This window comes from Lactuca virosa, chromosome 5, assembly GCF_052849685.1.
Source record: "Lactuca virosa cultivar CGN04683 chromosome 5, Lactuca_virosa_CGN04683_v6, whole genome shotgun sequence".
NCBI classification, from domain to species: Eukaryota; Viridiplantae; Streptophyta; class Magnoliopsida; order Asterales; family Asteraceae; genus Lactuca; species Lactuca virosa.
Window position 1 is genome coordinate 239,762,687 of NC_136430.1, and position 19,717 is coordinate 239,782,403.

The 19,717-nt window shown below is 43.6% G+C and overlaps 1 protein-coding gene across 1 annotated transcript; it reads left to right on the top strand.

Moving 5' to 3' along the window:
* Nucleotides 1-884: 884 nt before the first annotated feature.
* Nucleotides 885-2,416, top strand: LOC145112531 (tubulin-folding cofactor B-like). Its single transcript, XM_079048686.1, has 8 exons — nt 885-960; nt 1,081-1,194; nt 1,344-1,385; nt 1,480-1,511; nt 1,665-1,705; nt 1,839-1,911; nt 2,025-2,115; nt 2,382-2,416. Exons 1-8 carry the CDS (start codon nt 885-887, stop codon nt 2,414-2,416), a joined length of 504 nt encoding a protein of 167 aa, XP_078904812.1.
* The last annotated feature ends 17,301 nt before the right edge of the window (nt 2,417-19,717 follow it).

Below are 19,717 nucleotides of genomic sequence, written 5' to 3' on the forward strand. Positions count from 1 at the left end.
GTGCGTAACAAAAAGAAACATTAGGGACCAAGCACGTAACAAAAACAAACAGTAGGGACTTTCCGAGTTAAAAAAATAATTTAGGGACCAAGCATGCAAATTACCCCAAACCATAGGGACCATTCGTGTAATTTACTCAAAATTGTATTTTAAGTTGCTAGAAGGAACCGAACACAGAGAATAAGAGGAGGTTATAAAAGTAATTTAACTTTCATTAAGAGGGAAGGTTAAAATGCCACTTATGACTCTTTTATTATAATAAGGATTTTTAAATAATTAAAATTATAGTATAATAATTTTATATTTCACTTAACATTATGTCATTTTTTTCCATTAAACTTATAATCATTTTGAGTTTTTTTTTTAATATAGATTATGTTTCTTTTTTCTTTTTATAATTTCTTACTTATTTATTTATTTTTATAATTTTTTAGTTTACTTATCTTTGTTATTATTATTTTGAAAATATTTTAATTGTTTTGGTATTTTGTTGAAATGCTATTTAATGCCTTTTTATGTTTTTTTCAAATAATTTTTTTATGTCTTCTTGACGTTTTATATATTAATAGTTTTTTCACATTTTTTGCCAAAAATTTTCTCTAATTTATTAAATTTTATTCGAACAGATTTTTTCTAATGTTTGTTTTACGTTTAGTTTGTCTATATTTATTCAATCACTACCATCTTGACCAAATGAATAATAAATTGGAATTATGTTCAAACAAATAGTAAATTACAACTTTTTTGACGTTCTGTTTCATTTTTTTTATATTTTGTTCGAATAACTCTTCAGCATAAGGTAAAGTCTATCATTTTGCACTGACTAATTAGGGTATTTGTGTATAGATTAATCATGGTCAATAATGTTACAGATAAGAGAAACAATGGCATCCTGCTTACAACTTCAAGCTGATGACTATTATTTTCCATATAACTCATCTCCATCTGAAAACATTCTCTGTAAGTATTATATTTTATGTTATCATGATATAACCAATCTTAGGCCTTGTAAGTATCATATTTTCTGTTATCATAATATAACCAATCTTAGGCCTTGAAAAATAATATTTATCATTTTAGTTTCAAAAATCAATTGTTCTTCTCAAAGTACAGTGAAAGTCGTTAAAGACAAACTATGGAAAAAATGTGGCACTTATATTGCTTCAAGGCACATTGAGTTATATGATGACACTGGTGCTAAACTATACTCCTAAGTGATAATACACGACCTCTTGGCTTCTACTCACCTCTAGACGGATAAGTATGTATTTGTGTGTGGGAGGTTTCCTGTTTGATTTATTTGACATTATTTATACATTGTAAATATTGCCTACATGGTATAGATCTTGATCCATCATCTGTAACATCTGGTGGGTGTACAGATGGTTAGAGAATACTTCATTGGTGGAAAATAAAAGATTTATGATGAAGTATATGATAAACTTAATGGTAATTATTCTATAAAAATTTTCATCTTAGTATATGATAAGCTTAAATTGTTACATATGTTTGTAATTACATACAAAGTGTTTAAAGAGAAGCTTGGACCTTGAAGTAGGTCTGTCCAAGAAAAAGTAGTAATTTTACCAAAAAAATGAGATAAATATTAGTCTGTATTATTTTGTTGGTTTGACTTCTGACTTTTTTTTTTCAATGTTTGACAGCTAGGTGATGATTATTTGAAATATCTTTTGCAACCATCAAGGTAATTTACCATCCCTTTATTTGTAATCAAGTCCAACCATTTGATGATTAATATTCCCGTGTTGAAATTACTAATTTTCCCTTTATCATGATCTCAAACAAATTGATGTTTTTGTATTTATCTTTTGTGATAGTATTGTTTTTATCAAAGATAGATGTCAAGTTGACCCAGGGGCAAAAAGGGGAAATATGAAATTTGTGGGTAGGGCAAAAACACTTGGAAAGTTAATATGCGACATTAATCATAAATTTTTATATTATTATGCCTATTTAGTTTCAAAGTTGTTTCTTTATATTAAAATAATCAATTACTATTTTAGGCAGCAATGATCATATACAAGTTTATAATCAAAAGTTCAGTTGAATGCTTCCAAGTTACTCACTTTGGAATCAAGTTTTCATCTGTGATATGTAAGGTGGTCTCTTTTTAATGCTTTTCTCCTAAGTGTAAACAACTCCCGGTCTAAATATCAGTTGTCCAATTCATTCAGACACACCTAAATTATTTCTTTCATTTAGGCCCTTATTGGGGTAAATGTAAGAAAAAGCAATATACTTTCTGTTTAACTCTATTTTATATGTGGTTTTATACTTTATTTTATATACTGTATTATACTTTATTTTATATGTTTGTTTCATACTAAATATTTAAGATTTGGCTATTGTGCAATGTGTAGGTACCGGTCATCCAGCTCCTGAATTCAAGGAGTAAAAAAGTGTAGGAAATTATCAAATGTTCATCTATTGCTCTTTATGTATTCCTTTTTTATGAAAGTGGCAATGTTCTCTTTGTCTTAAAATTTAATCCATTTGAACATCTAAATCTTGGGTGGAGAATGTACGCTTTCTTTTGAAAATTTTCGAAAAGGGCTTGATGGGTGGATTAAAAGGGATTTGTTTTCACCAATGTATTTATGAATGAAGAAATAATGAAAGTAAACTCATCATAAATATTTTTAAATATTAATATTATCATATTTACATTAAAATCATAACATTTTTAAATACGATTTAAAGGTAATAATTTCTAATGTTAATTATTATATAGTAATTATAATATCTCATTTTTAAATAAATTTAACTAATTGTCAATGCTATTTTGGGTTAAATTTATAAGGAACAATTACTGTGTATATTAAAAATTATATGTTCACTGAATTATAGCAATGTACTTTCCAAGATTATTAAAATACTTTTATTTTTTTTTAAAATACCATAAAATATCAACTTACTTTTATTTTATACACTTACAAATTGAAATGCTATCTCGGCTTAAATTTAGAAAGTACAATGACAATTTATAATCATTGATTTAATCGGTAATTATTCCTGCAAATTAGTAAAATTTTATGAAAAATTCCTAGAATACCCTATTCATAATTAACAATGCTATTTCTTGTTAACTTTATAAAGAACATATATTAAAAGTTGTATGTTCACTGACTTTTAGCAAAGTACTTTCCAAGATTAATAAAATGTTTTTACTTTTTTAAAATTCCATAAATTAGCAACAATGTACTTTCAATGTACATTGCAATAATTGACAATAATGTTAACTAACTTCTAATCTGTTACTCTAGGGGTTTATAAAATGAAATTTAATGACCGTTTCCTCTCTACCCTAAAATAACAATGTACTTCTATGTTACATTTCTATAATCCATAAATAGTAATTCTTTGAGTTTGCAGATAAACACTTATAAAATGTATTTTTAGTGAATTTTAACCTTTCTACCCTAAAATAAAAAAGTACTTTCATAGTACATTCTTATAATTTACAGTAATTTAAACTGCTTCTAATCTGTTACATCAGGAATTTATAAAGTATATTTTTAGTGAATTTTTATCCTTTCTACACTAAAAAAACAATGTACTTTCAATGTACATTGCTATAATTGATTATAATATTAACTAACTTCAATCTGTTCCTTTAGGAGTTTATAAAATAAAATTTAGTGACTTTTTCCTTTCTATTGTAACACTTCAAATCAAGTAAACCGTTGTAACCCCTTGAAATGATCTAATTTGGCAAAAATGGTCCCTTTTGTACACCGGGCGTACCTAAGTGTACGCTTAGCGTACTATGTAGGAAGGATCGTGAAGGAATATTGAGTACGCGGGGCGTACATGTAGGTACGCGGGGCATACGCGACAGAGGACCAAAACCCTACAACCCGGACTTGAGACCTATTAATTCATCCTGATAATATGTTTTATTAACTTTATAAATATTTTAAAGGTTCAATACATATCGATTGAAGGCAAACTGGCAACAAGCTGCGCCGCAAGCCCTTTTCGGATGGTAAAACCAATTCTTTTGAAAACTACATTTGTGGATCTAGGAGATATGACATTAGAATGCATGACCCGTTGGACTCTATTGAGGAGCTCCACCGCCTCTGGTGCGAGAAAACCAAATGTATCGAATGCAAAATGTACAAACACATGTTGATTTTCTATACATGCATTCTCGTGCTTTACCACTTTGCACGCAGCGGCTTTCAAAGCGGCATGCCCAGCTGTGAAACCCCCGCTCCCCAAACCAATGAGAGGAGAGACCCCAGTAAGATCCACGAAAGCATTCTTCCCTCCTATCCATCCAAAGACCAAAATGTCAGCCGGTCTAAGTGTGGACCTTCCATCCTGCGGGTCCGTCAAAAAGTTCACCGACGCTTCTTTCTTCACAGAAATACCAGCACGCCGACAAGCATCAAAGAGAACATCCCGAACCACATCATGTCTGTACTTGAAACCAGGGAGCTAATTCAAGAAGAAGAAGTTAGTGAGCAAGCTTGTTGTGGCATTGGGCTTCAAGAACCTCCATCTCGTTCACCTTGAGGAGCTTCTGGTGGTATAAAGTCCTAATCTTGCCATCTTATTCACTAGATTGAGTTAGGATTTTCTATATTGTCCCTTTTGTTGGTTCTTGGATCTTCTCTTGAGAGTTGAGCAACTCCAAAGACTAAGATGGTTAGATCTGAGCTTTGTGAGCATGCTATGTAACGCCCCGATTCTCAGGTATCATTTAAATAAGAGTTATTGGATGAAGCTCTACTCGACGAGTCGGTTGACCTACTCGTCGAGTAGCAGCGGGATGGGATCGCGTGTTAAGTGACCTACTCGACGAGTCCATATTGGGACTCGGCGAGTAGGAGCTGGCAGATGAAACCCTAAATCCCGGGGTTTTGCACCCTATTTAAGGAAGCATAAGCCTCCTTTGGCCTCTTTGCAGTCCTTGAGAGCTCAGAAAAACCCTAATTCGTGTGGTGTTCATTCTTGTGTGTGTAAAGCTTTGGAGAGGAGATCTTTTGAGGAGAGAAGCTTGGGGAAACAAAAGGCTAGGAGCAAGGAAGTGTGGGAGATCAGAAATCTACCTCAAATATCATCATTTGGAGGTATCAAGTCGTCACCTTTTCTCTTTTTTCTTTCTAGACCTCTTTTGGTTGAGATCTAGGGTTTTTATGGTTTGGTTGAGATGGTAATGTGGGATATGAGCTAGATCTGAAGTTGTAACTTCAGATCTGTAACCTTCTTGGGTTCTAGAGTCATAAAGCTCTGATTTTGGTCGAGAATGAGGCCCTCCTTGTGCATAAAGCCCCATTAAGAACTTAGTTTTGGCATTAAGAGCCTTATTAGTCATGCATGCATGTAAAGTTTGCAACTTTACGTGAAAAGCATGCCCTAGAAGCTTGAATCTGTGATTTGGAGCCGCTGCATGGCTCAAAACAAGTCTGTATGGAAAAAGGACCGAATGGACTCGACGAGTCGCAAGGTTGACTCGGCGAGTCACATGAAGATGGCCGTGAACTCGACAAGTTGGATGAACAACTCGGCGAGTCCTATGAAGATCACCATAAGACTCGACGAGTTGAAGAACAACTCGGCGAGTCGGATGAGTTTTCCCTAGGATATGTATGCGTGTGTACCCGTCGAGTGGCAAGGAGGGAACTCGACGGGTGGCCTTAGAGTTTGATCGGGAATCGAAGGAACTCGACGAGTCACCCCGATGACTCGGCGAGTGGAATGTGCTTCGAGGAACTCGGCGAGTAGCCAAGGGTACTCGGCGAGTTGGGGGTCAACATGGACTGTTGACCTTGACTGAGGACTTTGACTTTGACCAGGGGTTGACTGGTGGGTTATGGAGTACCTTATAGAGTTAAGGACTTATGAGTATATTGTACTATGGTCATAGGTGGTGGAGCCTGTGACAAGTGATCCGAGAATTGGAGTTTACCTTTCGAGTCGGCATCTGCGAGGTGAGTCATCCTCACTATATCGATAGGGTCTACGACACCAAGGCCGGCCCTTTTGTTGTTATTGTTATGGTATGCTACATATGGTTTGGTCTGCTAGATCGGAATCATGGTAGACAGTATGTTATGATTTATGATCCGTAAGGATTGGTATGTTAGTGACCTGCTAGGTCGGTACTCTCGTTACGAGAGGATTCTATGGTTGATGATCAGTATGATAGATATGTTTGATGTTGTATATGCCAGTATATGATAGTTATGTGAACTTGGTTATTTGCTTATTGATTGGGTTGAGGCGGTCCTGCTTTGTGCTGAAGGCCAATATACCCTATGAGCGGTCCGGGGAGACTGCAGGCCACGAGGCGGACCAGTCATGCCGAAGGCTCGGGATAGATTAAGATAGACTGTAGGCCTAGTAGGGCGGTCCAGTTAGGCCGATGGCCCAGTATGCATGAATAGATTCAGTTAGACTGTAGGCCCGGTAGGGCGGACCAGTCAGGCCGATGGCCCAGTATGCATGATTGATTGATTGGTTGTTACTGATATGGTATTGTCAGTGTGGTATTGGTATTTTGGGGGTAGCTCACTAAGCCCTCGGGCTTACAGTTTCAGTTTATTGTTTCAGGTACTTCAGGAGATCGTGGCAAGGCGAAGGCGTGACCGTACCGCTCCTCATCCTTATGATATGATTTTGGGACACTCTGATGGATATTGATTTGAAAACATTTTGTAAACAATACTATTTGACTTTTATTTATGGTTGAAAAAGTTTGAATTTGGCGTAAAATTTATGGACGTTACAAGTTGGTATCAGAGCCTTGGTTGAGTGAATTGGAGGAACACTCGCGTGAATCCAGTCTCAAACCAAGGAGATTTTTGGGAACTAAGTTTTAAAAATGGTTTTCAAAAGAAAGGATGGAGGATGCAGAGGGTACGATCAGCCGGAGCCTGTAAGTAATCCCCAAAATACCATACAGTTATTTGATATTCTGATATGTTAGAACAACATGCTAGTGCTAGGCTAGGGATCTTCAGGAATCGCATGATAGATTTGCCTGATTATATGATACCTATTAGCTTAGGGTTTCTTGTATATGGGATTGACATCATAACTGTAGATGTTTAGTGTATGCATCACGGCCGTGTATAGTTAAGATCTTATAGCCTGAGAATGTCTGACTCTATCTTAGGGTAGGGTTGGATATTCGAAAGTCTATCGGGTCCAGCGTTATGTGCGGCTAGCATACACTAGCGTTGCAGGGGCTGATGGAAGTTCCATGGAAGTATGAGTTGTGCAGAGCTGTAGGATCAGTAGTGAGATAGGCGATGTCCCCTAGTAATGAGGGTTGAGCGCACATTATGTTGAGTATAGTATTAGGGAGTTGTGGTGATACTTGAGACAAATATGGGTAGGTGTGGAAGGTAGTATGGGCCCGTACTACTGGAAGCACAGGACCCATACGCGTAGCAAGGAAGTCACAACCCCTAGGATTTGTGAGTTTTTCTCTCCCGATATTATGTTGTGTATCTGATTTCTTGAACGTATGTTTCAGTATGGTGGTGACGAGACGTTTTGCTGTTGGGTCCGGATCAGGATCGGGATCCGGATCAGGGTCGGGACAGGGGGACGGAGGGCCAGAGGTGCCGGTAGCACCTGAACCCGTGGTTCAGATGGGGACTAAGGAGCTGGATGCCAGGATCCGGGAGATTCTGCATGATGAGGTCGCTGCGGCTTTCCGAGCGCAGCTACCAGAGATGTTCGGGTCGATCAAGACCGCGATGGTCGAGTATTTTGATGGGCGATATGCAGCTCTGGCAGAGACAACAGCCGCTGCAGCCACTTCGGCTGTAACTGCGGCAGGGGTTGGAAGAGGAGCCGACAGGGCTTTTCAGTACCGGGACTTTGATAATACGAAGCCCCCGACATTTGATGGTACTCAGGATGCGATCAGAGCTATGCGGTGGTTGTCTGACGTGGAGGGCTGTTTCTTCACGTGCTCATGTCCTGCTGACTAGAAGGTCAGGTGTGCTCTGAACCTGCTCAGGCTCGGGGCAAAGGACTGGTGGAGATTGACGACAGGTTCATATTCTGATGATCAGCGTGTTGCTGTTACTTGGGAGCAGTTTCGGGATATGTTTCGCACCCGCTACGTTCCGCGCGTGGAACGGGAGCGGCTTGCTCAGGAGTTTTTGACATTGAGACAGGATGGGGAGTCTATGATGGAGATTACCCGGATGTTCACGGAGAGGGCGATGTTTTGCCCGGAGTTTGCGTTGGAGCAGTCTCAGATGACTCGTTATCTGAGTATGCTCAAGACGGACATACAACAGTTTGTGGCTACACAGCGTTGTGAGACCCTCATGGATCTACAGGAAGCTGCGAGGCGGCGTGAGTTGGAGATAGAGCTGCAGCAGAAGGAGCAGCATCAGGCACAGACACAATCTCAGCCGGCGCCTAAGCGGTCTAAGACCGCAGATGCACGGTCTGGGGGTCAGCAGAGCCGCACTTGTGGAAAGTGTGGCATGGTTCATTCGGGAGTGTGTAGAGCAGGAGGGGGGTGCCAGAAATATGGCAAGGAGGGGCACTATGCCAGGGACTGCCGTCAGTCCGCCCCTCCAGCAGATATGAGGATTTGCTACCATTGTCATCAGGTTGGTCATATGAAGACCAACTGTCCGCAGCTCGCCACCAAGTCGGCGCAGGGTCCCGCGCCAGCCACTGTGAGGATTGGAGATGGGAGGCCAGGCAGGGTGGAGCCTCCGAAGGCTCAGGGTCGCGCCTTCCAGCTCACGGCCGAGGAGGCCAAGGCAGCACCGGATGTGGTTGCTGGTACGTTTTTATTCTCTGTTTCAGTTATTGTATTGGTGTTATGCTTATTGATTGTACCTGTGGTTAGGTACGTTTTTAGTGAATTCCTTGCCCGCTTTGGTATTATTTGACTCGGGGGCGAGTCGATCGTTTGTATCTCAGACCTTCTCTAGAGGGTTCAGTGTGCCGGTAGGTGATCTTGAGGGTCCGTTGCGAGTTTCGATCGCCAACGAGCATGAGGTTTCTGCTTCTTCGGTTTACCGGGGATGCGAGTTGGAGATTTTCGGGGTGTCCTTCCCGATAGATTTGATTCCTAACCCCATGGGGGATGTATGCGTAATTGTAGGGATGGATTGGCTTAGCCGTTTCGGTGCCATGATCGACTGTGAGAGGCATCGGGTGGTGGTTCGAACCCCAAGTGGGGGAGAACTGGTAGTATATGGCGAGGGAACCAGGTTGGGATCAGGGTTTTGTTCGGCAGCCAGGGCTCGACAGTATATACAGCACGGGTGTGCCGGTTATTTGGCGTATGTAGTAGATATGCGGGTTAGGGAGCAGCTCTCAGTTTCAGAGGTTCCGGTGGTTAGGGAGTTTGCTAATGTGTTTCCGGATGAGTTACCCGGAGTGCCTCCGGAGAGGCAGGTTGAGTTTAGGATTGATCTGGTGCCGGGTGCGGCCCCTATCGCTAAGGCGTCGTACCGACTGGCACCGCCAGAGATACAGGAGTTGTCGTCTCAGTTGCAGGAGCTGCTGGGTAAGCAGTTCATTCGTCCGAGTAGTTCACCCTGGGGAGCACCGATCCTTTTCGTTAGGAAGAAGGACAGTTCGCACAGGATATGCATTGACTATAGGGAGCTGAACAAGTTAACGGTGAAGAACCGTTATCCGCTTCCGAGGATAGACGATCTTTTTGATCAGCTGCAGGGTGCATCTTGGTTTTCCAAGATTGATTTGAGATCAGGATACCACCAGGTCAGGGTGAGGGAGGAAGACGTGGAGAAAACCGCGTTTCGGACTCGTTATGGTCATTACGAGTTCGTGGTGATGCCGTTTGGGCTTACCAACGCGCCAGCAGTGTTCGTGGATCTGATGAACCGAGTCTGCAGACCGATGCTTGATCGCTCGGTCATTGTGTTCATAGATGACATCTTGGTATATTCCAAGACCCGAGAGCAGCATGAGGAGCATCTCAGGGAGCTACTGGGGGTACTGCTACGAGAACGGCTGTATGCCAAGTTCTCAAAGTGTGAGTTTTGGTTACGAGAGGTTCAGTTCCTCGGACATCTCGTTAACCAGGATGAGATTTTGGTTGATCCGGCCAAGGTGGAGGCGGTTATGCAGTGGGAGACTCCGAGATCTCCCTCAGACATCAGGAGTTTCTTGGGTTTAGCAGGGTATTATCGGAGGTTCATTCGTGATTTCTCCAAGGTTGTCGTACCCCTCACTCGTATAACGAGGAAGGGAGTGGATTTCCGGTGGGGCCCTGAGCAGCAGAGGGCGTTCGAGACCCTCCGACAGCGGTTATACGAGGCGCCAGTGTTGACACTCCCTGAGGGAGTGGAGGATTTCATGGTATTTTGTGATGCGTCTATCACAGGCTTAGGGGCAGTCCTCATGCAGAGGGGACGAGTGATAGCTTATGCATCGCGGCAGTTAAAGCCGCATGAGACGAGATACCCCACACACGATCTTGAGTTGGGAGCGGTTGTCTTCGCTCTCAAGATTTGGAGGTACTATCTGTACGGGGTCCGTTGTACGATATACACGGATCACAAGAGTTTGAGGCACATTATGGATCAGCCAAACCTGAACATGAGGCAGCGCAGGTGGCTGGATGTAGTCAAGGAATATGATTGTGAGATCCTTTACCATCCTGGCAAGTCAGCTGGGTTCTCGACCCCAGCCAGATGTATGAGGATAGCGGTGGATTCCCCGCTGGTGGGTTTGGTCAGGGATGCTCAGATTGAGGGTATGAGACCAAAAAACTGGAAGTTGGAGAAGATTAAGGGCGAAAGCGCCCGGTTTGTTCAGGATAGCCGGGGATTGTTGAGCCGTTACGGTCGGGTTTGGGTTCCGATGTCCGGAGGGGTCCGACAGACAGTGATGGAGGAGGCTCATAAGTCTCGCTTCTCTATTCATTCGGGAGCCACCAAGATGTACCGTGATCTGAGTTCGAGTTATTGGTGGTCGGGCATGAAGCGAGATATCGCTTGGTTTGTTGAGAGGTGCTTGACCTGTATGATGGTCAAGGCCGAGCACCAGAGGCCGCATGGTAAGCTGCAGCCCCTGGAGATCCCCATGTGGAAATGGGAACGGATCACGATGGATTTCATCACGAAGTTGCCAAAGACGGAAAAGGGTTTCGATGCTATATGGGTCATTGTGGATCGATTGACCAAGAGTGCCCATTTCCTAGCTATACGGGAGAGTTCGTCGGCGGAGAAGTTGGCCGACCTGTACGTCCGCGAGATTGTCTCTCGCCATGGGGTTCCAGTTTCCATAGTTTCCGACCGGGATGTCCGATTTACTTCCCGTTTTTGGCAGAAGTTCCACGAGGAACTAGGTACGAGGTTGCATTTTAGTACAGCGTTCCATCCGTAGACTGATGGGTAGAGTGAGCGGACCATACAGACCCTCGAGGATATGTTGAGGGTGTGCGTCATTGATTTCGGTGGGAGTTGGGATTCCCACCTACCGCTTGTAGAGTTCGCCTACAACAACATCTATCATTCCAGTATTGGCGCCCCGCCTTTCGAGCTGTTGTATGGGCGGAAGTGTAGGACCCTAGTCTGCTGGGGCGAGGTTGGGCACAGAGTGATGGGTCGGACAGAGGTAGTTCTGCAAACTACCGAGATGATACAACAGATTAGACAGCAACTACAGACCGCTCAGAGTCGGTAGAAAAGTTATGCCTACCGACACCGATCTGAGCTGGAGTTTCAGGTGGGTGACATGGTTCTCCTAAAGGTTTCACCTTGGAAGGGAGTGATCCGCTTCAGGAAGAGGGGAAAATTGGGTCCCCGCTACATCGGGCCGTTCAGGATTGTTGCCAGGGTTGGCAGGGTGGCTTATAGGCTAGAGCTTCCGGAGGAGCTTAGCCGGATCCACAGCACACTCCATGTTTCGCAATTGCGAAAATGCATTATGGACCAAGAGGCAGTAGTATCGTTGGATGAAATTCATGTCGATGAGCGCCTGAACTATGTGGAGAGGCCTATGGCTATTTTGGAAAGGAAGAAGAAGATTCTTCGGAACAAGGAAATACCTTTGGTAAAGGTACAATGGAAACATCGGAGGGGATCCGAGTGGACATGGGAACCGGAAGCGGAGATGCGCGAGCATTACCCGGCATTGTTTATTCCGATGGACTTCGAGGGCGAAGTCTAGTTCAAGTGGGGGAGAGTTGTAATGCCCCGATTCTCAGGTATCATTTAAATAAGAGTTATTGGATGAAGCTCTACTCGACGAGTCGGTTGACCTACTCGTCGAGTAGCAGCGGGGTGGGATCGCGTGTTAAGTGACCTACTCGACGAGTCCATATTGGGACTCGGCGAGTAGGAGCTGGCAGATGAAACCCTAAATCCCAGGGTTTTGCACCCTATTTAAGGAAGCATAAGCCTCCTTTGGCCTCTTTGCAGTCCTTGAGAGCTCAGAAAAACCCTAATTCGTGTGGTGTTCATTCTTGTGTGTGTAAAGCTTTGGAGAGGAGATCTTTTGAGGAGAGAAGCTTGGGAAAACAAAAGGCTAGGAGCAAGGAAGTGTGGGAGATCAGAAATCTACCTCAAATAGCATCATTTGGAGGTATCAAGTCGTCACCTTTTCTCCTTTTTCTTTCTAGACCTCTTTTGGTTGAGATCTAGGGTTTTTATGGTTTGGTTGAGATGGTAATGTGGGATATGAGCTAGATCTGAAGTTGTAACTTCAGATCTGTAACCTTCTTAGGTTCTAGAGTCATAAAGCTCTGATTTTGGTCGAGAATGAGGCCCTCCTTGTGCATAAAGCCCCATTAAGAACTTAGTTTTGGCATTAAGAGCCTTATTCGTCATGCATGCACGTAAAGTTTACAACTTTACGGGAAAAGCATGCCTTAGAAGCTTGGATATGTGATTTGGAGCCGCTGCATGGCTCAAAACAAGTCTGTATGGAAAAAGGACTGAATGGACTCGGCGAGTCGCAAGGTTGACTCGGCGAGTCACATGAAGATGGTCGTGAACTCGACGAGTTGGATGAACAACTCGGCAAGTCCGATGAAGATCACCATAAGACTCGACGAGTTGAAGAACAACTCGGCGAGTCGGATGAGTTTTCCCTAGGATATGTATGCGTGTGTACCCATCGAGTGGCAAGGAGGGAACTCGACGGGTGGCCTTAGAGTTTGATCGGGAATCGAAGGAACTCGACGAGTCACCCCGATGACTCGGCGAGTGGAATGTGCTTCGAGGAACTCGGCGAGTAGCCAAGGGTACTCGGCGAGTTGGGGGTCAACATGGACTGTTGACCTTGACTGAGGACTTTGACTTTGACCAGGGGTTGACTGGTGGGTTATGGTGTACCTTATAGAGTTAAGGACTTATGAGTATATTGTACTATGGTCATAGGTGGTGGAGCCTGTGATAAGTGATCCGAGAATTGGAGTTTACCTTTCGAGTCGGCATCTGCGAGGTGAGTCATGCTCACTATATCGATAGGGTCTACGACACCAAGTCCGGCCCTTTTGTTGTTATTGTTATGGTATGCTACATATGGTTTGGTCTGCTAGATCGGAATCAGGGTAGACAGTATGTTATGCTTTATGATCCGTAAGGATTGGTATGTTAGTGACCTGCTAGGTCGGTACTCTCGTTACGAGAGGATTCTATGGTTGATGATCAGTATGATAGATATGTTTGATGTTGTATATGCCAGTATATGATAGTTATGTGAACTTGGTTATTTGCTTATTGGTTGGGTTGAGGCGGTCCTGCTTTGTGCTGAAGGCCAACATACCCTATGAGCGGTCCGGGGAGACTGCAGGCCACGAGGCGGACCAGTCATGCCGAAGGCTCGGGATAGATTAAGATAGACTGTAGGCCTAGTAGGGCGGTCCAGTTAGGCCGATGGCCCAGTATGCATGAATAGATTCAGTTAGACTGTAGGCCCGGTAGGGCGGACCAGTCAGGCCGATGGCCCAGTATGCATGATTGATTGATTGGTTGTTACTGATATGGTATTGTCAGTGTGGTATTGGTATTTTGGGGGTAGCTCACTAAGCCCTCGGGCTTACAGTTTCACTTTATTGTTTCAGGTACTTCAGGAATATCGTGGCAAGGCGAAGGTGTGACCGTACCACTCCTCATCCTTATGATATGATTTTGGGACACTCTGATGGATATTGATTTGAAACATTTTGTAAACAATACTATTTGACTTTTATTTATGGTTGAAAAAGTTTGAATTTGGCGTAAAATTTATGGACGTTACATGCTAGATGCATAAAGGTGCTAGCTTGATGGTTATCTAGACTCCATGCATGAGTTTGAAGCTTTATATGAAGTCCTAATGTGAAGAATGAAGATTTGAAGTCCCTTATAGCATGCAAGGGCATAAAGTTGCCACCTTTATGCCCTAGGACGTCTTAATGAGCTCATATATGATATTCGACGTTAGAATATAAAGTATTAGGAACTTAATGGAAGTGGTGCTTAATCTGCTTGTACGCTGGGCGTAATATAGCGTACGCAGCACGTACAACCAAGGACTCAATACGCTAAGCGTACTAAAGTGGTACGCTTGGCGTATGCACCCTAGTTAGTTTTGGGCTTCGTGTGGGCTCGTAAACTCTTTGGGCCTTAATCAGTTTTGGGCCTAGTCATATTTTGGGTTAGTGGTCCGATGAATTTGTTTTGGGCCATGGTTGTTTTGGTTGGGCCTTATTGGGCCATGTGGCCCATTAATAGTTTTGGACATAGAATTTGGGCCCATTAGCAAGGGAAGACTCTTGGGCGTTATGAAAGGACTTGGACTTGGGTAATTGGGTTCTTTAGTTAGATTATATTCAATCCTAATTTTGGGTTAATGGTATTATCATTCAGCACGGGTGGTTTCAGACTGTTAGGTGAGCAGATTTCGTGTTCAGCAGACTAAGGTGAGTCTTCTCACCATACCAATTGGTTGAAGGCACCAAGGCCGTCCCATTATATGTTATGTGGAATGCTAGTTGATTTCGTGATATGTGATATGCTATATGTCCTTGTGATACTTGCATGGAAGACCCCAGGGGGTTCCTGTGCCAGTGGACTAAGACCATGCGTGGGTTCCCATGGCATTCGGTGTAAGACCTTGGAGGGTTTCCATGGTATCCTAGTATATTTGCATGTTTAGCTTATATGACATTTTTGTGGTTAGCTAAGATCATGTGGGAGTTCCCATAGAAGTTAGGGAAGACCATATGGGGGTCCCCATGGAAGGTAGTTAAGACCATATGGGGATTCCCATGGCAGGTAGTTAAGACCAAGTAGGGGTTCCCATGGCAGTGGGTTAAGACCACGTGGGGGTTCCAGTGGCATCCGGTGTAAGACCTTGGAGGGTTTCCATGGCATCCTTATATGCATGACTTATGTAGCTTTTATGGCTGATATGGTTTATGTGACTATGTGGATTGTGTGGGGTATGTTATGGGGAACTCACTAAGTGTTAGATTACAGTTTGTTGGTTGTTTCAGGTACTTCAGGATCTAAGGGCAAGAGCCCGGCGTGATGGCGCGACATGCACTCTCTGGCGTTTTTATTAGGGACACTATGATATTATGAATAAACTGTCTGATGTTATGGATTTTGAAAACAAATGTGATTGGAATTTTATATTTTATGGAAATGATTTCGTTACTAAAAAAATGAAAAATTTTATTGGAAATTTAGGATGTTACAAGTTGGTATCAGAGCCTTGGTTTGAGGGATTCGGGCATATTCTTGGGTGTGTCAGAACTCAAACTGAGGGAATGGTAAAAATTGTTTTCAAAAATCAAAGTTAAAAACTTCTTAAAACCGATTTCTTGTAAGAAAAAAGGAGAGTGCAATGCGTGTAATCGGCCGAGCTCAAGTAAGTGTTTTCCCCAATATGTTAGCCATGTTATATTTATATTTGGAATATGATAATCAGATGGATCTTGCTATGTGTATGCTTTCAAAGTTGTATACGTTTAGGATCTTATAGCCTTAGAATAATTGATTTGGCCTTATTTCTCGTTCCTTGTTTGGTTGTGGTCCTAGGGTAGAGTTTGTTATTCGACAGTCTATTTGATCCTGTTATGTGTATAATTTGCATGCATAAGGCAACCTGTTATGATTTATTTGAGTTCTGGTTTGATGGAATGTCGCAAATCTTAGGATAGCCTAGGATTTGAGATATGATTTGTTTTGGGACGAACTAGAGTTACCAGGTAGAGCCTTGGGGAAGGTACAGGTAGGTGTGGAAGGTAGTATTGGGCCCGTGTTACTGACAACATAAGATCTGTACCCGAACTAATGTTAGATCTGGAAGCTCTAAGGAGAACTGGTGTGCAAGGATCCCCTTTTTGAATATCTTGATCATTCTGTCTTATGCTATTTCATATCAGAATGGTGGTGACACGTCATGGAGCAGGAGGATCAGGATCAGGATCACGATCCGGATCTGGGACGGGCTACGCTACAGAGCCTATTGACAAGAGGTTGCACGAGCATATCGCAGCCGAGGTTACGAGGGGCATTCTTGACGCTACCCCAGTGGTTTTCGCGACCATCAAGGAGGGGATGATGGAGATCATGGAGGAGCGGCTCGGGTCTTTCCGATCCGAGATTGTTGCGGGCCAAGTCGGGGCCCGAACTCCCTTGTTCTGGGAGTTCAAGGCATGTGGGGCGCCTGAGTTCTTTGGGGTCAGGGACCCCACAGTTAGTCTACGTTGGGTGGCAGACATGGAGAACTCCCAGCGCACGAGCTCTTGCCTCGAGGCGACACAAGTGGGGTTTGCTTCGTGCATGCCGAGGGATCGAGCCGGGGACTAGTGGGAGGAAGTGACCCACCAGGTGGGATCAGCCGGAGTGGCTGAGATGTCATGGGAGGAGTTTTTAATGAGTTTTGACTTGGAGTTTGCACCATCAATTGAGGTGCAACGTTTAGTGAGGGAGTTTCAGGAGCTACAATAAAGCACCGAGACTGTGGCGCAGATCACCGCCAAATTTCGGGTACGAGCACTATTAATTTCGCAGTATGCTGTGGATGAGGATATGAAGAGGATGAGGTATCATTCCATGCTGAGGGATGATATCTGCGAGTTCCTGAGCTTTTCAGGGTGCAAAACATTGAATGAGATGGTGGAGAAGGCCCGGGAGCGGGAGATGGAGTTGGAGTTCCTCACCAAGCGGAAGCCAGAGTAGGCTTAGACAGTTGTAGGACAGGCTAAAAAGCCTAAGACCTAGGATTCTTTTGGGAAGGGTCAGGAGGGCCATGGCCGGTGTGCCAAATGTGGGAGGTCGCACAGTGGAGTTTGCCGGGTGACGGGCCCGTTATGTTATACTTGTGGTCAGCCAGGCCACATGAGCAGGGACTGTCCCAATAAGGGCTTGATTTGCTTCCACTGCAACCAGACCGGTCATAAAAAGGCCGATTGTCCGAGGTTGCAGGGAGGGGGAGGAGCGGTGGCGGCGCCTGCGCCGTGACAATGAGGATCACTGATGGCCGCCCTAGCAAGGCGGATGCTCTTGCGGTTAAGAGCCGCACATTTCAGTTGACCACTGAGGAGGCTCGAGCAGCACCAGACGTCGTGGCTGGTACGTAATCTATTTTTCCTATTGATATATATATATATATATATATATATATATATATATATATATATATATATATATATATATATATATGCGCTTGTATAGGGACCTTTCTGGTCAATGGTATGTCGGCTCATGTTCTTTTCGATTCGGGAGCTACTCGATCATTCATATCTCTTGCGCTTAGCTAGAAGTACCAAGATTCTTCGGGGACTTTGGATTCCCCGTTGGAGGTTGAGATTGCGGATGACCGCACCATGATTGTTGTGAGGGTATATCGGGACTGTGTCCCGAATGTGTTTGGGGAGAGGTTCCGTGCTGATTTGGTTCCGATACCGTTGCGAGGACTGAAGGTGATCGTTGGGATGGACTGCTTGGGGGCCAATGGGACCATGATAGACTACGAGTGCCTACTAGCGAGGGTTCGAACCCCAAGTGGGGTAGAACTGGTTATTCATGGAGAGAGGGCCTCGCAGGGGCCAACCCTCTGTTCAGCTGCGAGGGCTAGGAGACTTCTCCATCAGAGTTGTTCGGGATTTTTTGCATACATATCAGATACGAGGGTTTAAGTCCACGATAGATTTGGGCAGTGTACCGGTTGTACGAGATTTTCAGGATGTCTTTCACGAGGAGTTGCCTGGGGTGCCTCTGGAGAGGCAGGTAGAGTTTCACATTGATTTGGTGCCGGGTACTGCTCCGATAGCCAAGGCACCGTACCGGCTAGCTCCGCCTGAGATGCAGGAGCTGTCTATGTAGCTTCTGGAGCTGCTAGACCGAGGGTTTATCTGTCCGAGCAGCTCTCCGTGGGGAGCACCGATCCTGTTTGTAAAGAAGAAGGACGGGTGACACAGGATGTGCATCGATTATCGGGAGTTGAACAAGCTAACGGTGAAAAACCGTTACCCGCTTCCGTGGATCGATGATTTGTTCGATCAGCTTCAGGGTGCATCTTGGTGTTCCAAGATTGACCTTCGATCGGTGTACCATCAGATGAGGATTAGGGATGAGGATATACCAAAGACAGCTTTCAAGACTCGGTACGGTCACTATGAGTTTGTGGTGATGCCATTCGGGCTCACCAATTCCCCAACAGCGTTCATAGACCTCATGAACAGGGCGTGTAGGCCTATGTTGGATCGGTCTGTGATCGTTTTTATCGATGATATCTTGGTCTATTCTAAGATCAAGGAGCAGCATGAGCAGAATTTGAGGGAGGTATTGGAGACACTGAGGACGGAAAAGCTTTATACCAAGTTCTCAAAGTGTGATTTCTGGTTGCATGAGGTGCATTTTTTAGGGCATATCATCAACCAAGAGGGTATTTTGGTTGATCCAGCCAAGATTGAGGCAGTGATGCGATGGGAAATACCGAAGAATGCATCTGAGATCCATAGCTTCTAGGGCATAGCGGGGTATTAACGAAGATTTATTCAGGATTGCGATACTTTTGACTCGCTTGACCAAGAAGAATGTGACATTTCGATGGGGTCCAGATCAGCAGTGGGCTTTCGAGACCTTGAGACAGAGACTATGTGAGGCCCCGATTTTAGCACTACCCGAGGGGTTGGACGATTTGGTGGTGTATTGTGATGCGTCTATCACAGGGTTAGGTGCTGCATTGATGCAGAGGGAGCATGTGATCATGTACGCCTCGAGACAGCTGAAGCCTCATGAGGCGAACTACCCCACTCACTGTTGGATTAGGTGTCTAAGCCCCTAACTATAATTGATATGTACTTGACCCGATAGTAGCATGGTCCATTTGGGTTGCATTCACCGGAGCAATTTGATAGGAAAGATATCTGAGAAAGAGGTTATTTGTGATTTATTAATATATTGTAAGAATAATATATTAGTTGAGAATCATATTATTTAATTGGTATTGATCAAGAGTTAATTTGAAATTAATTTAGAGTTCAAAAGAGACTAATTAAATTAACGGGGACTGATTATGTAAATCAGTGATACATATAGTTTGGGCTAATGATCCATGATTGATTAGTGATGGACTAAGCTTATGTGAGAGTCCATGAAGTGTTGGTCCAAATTAATTATTGGATCAAAAGCCTAAGTGAATGGATTAGGTTTTACAAGTGACCCTTGGAATTCTACACTATAAATGTAACCCCTAAGCCCTAAAATCGGACACACAAGTATTCTATGAAGAG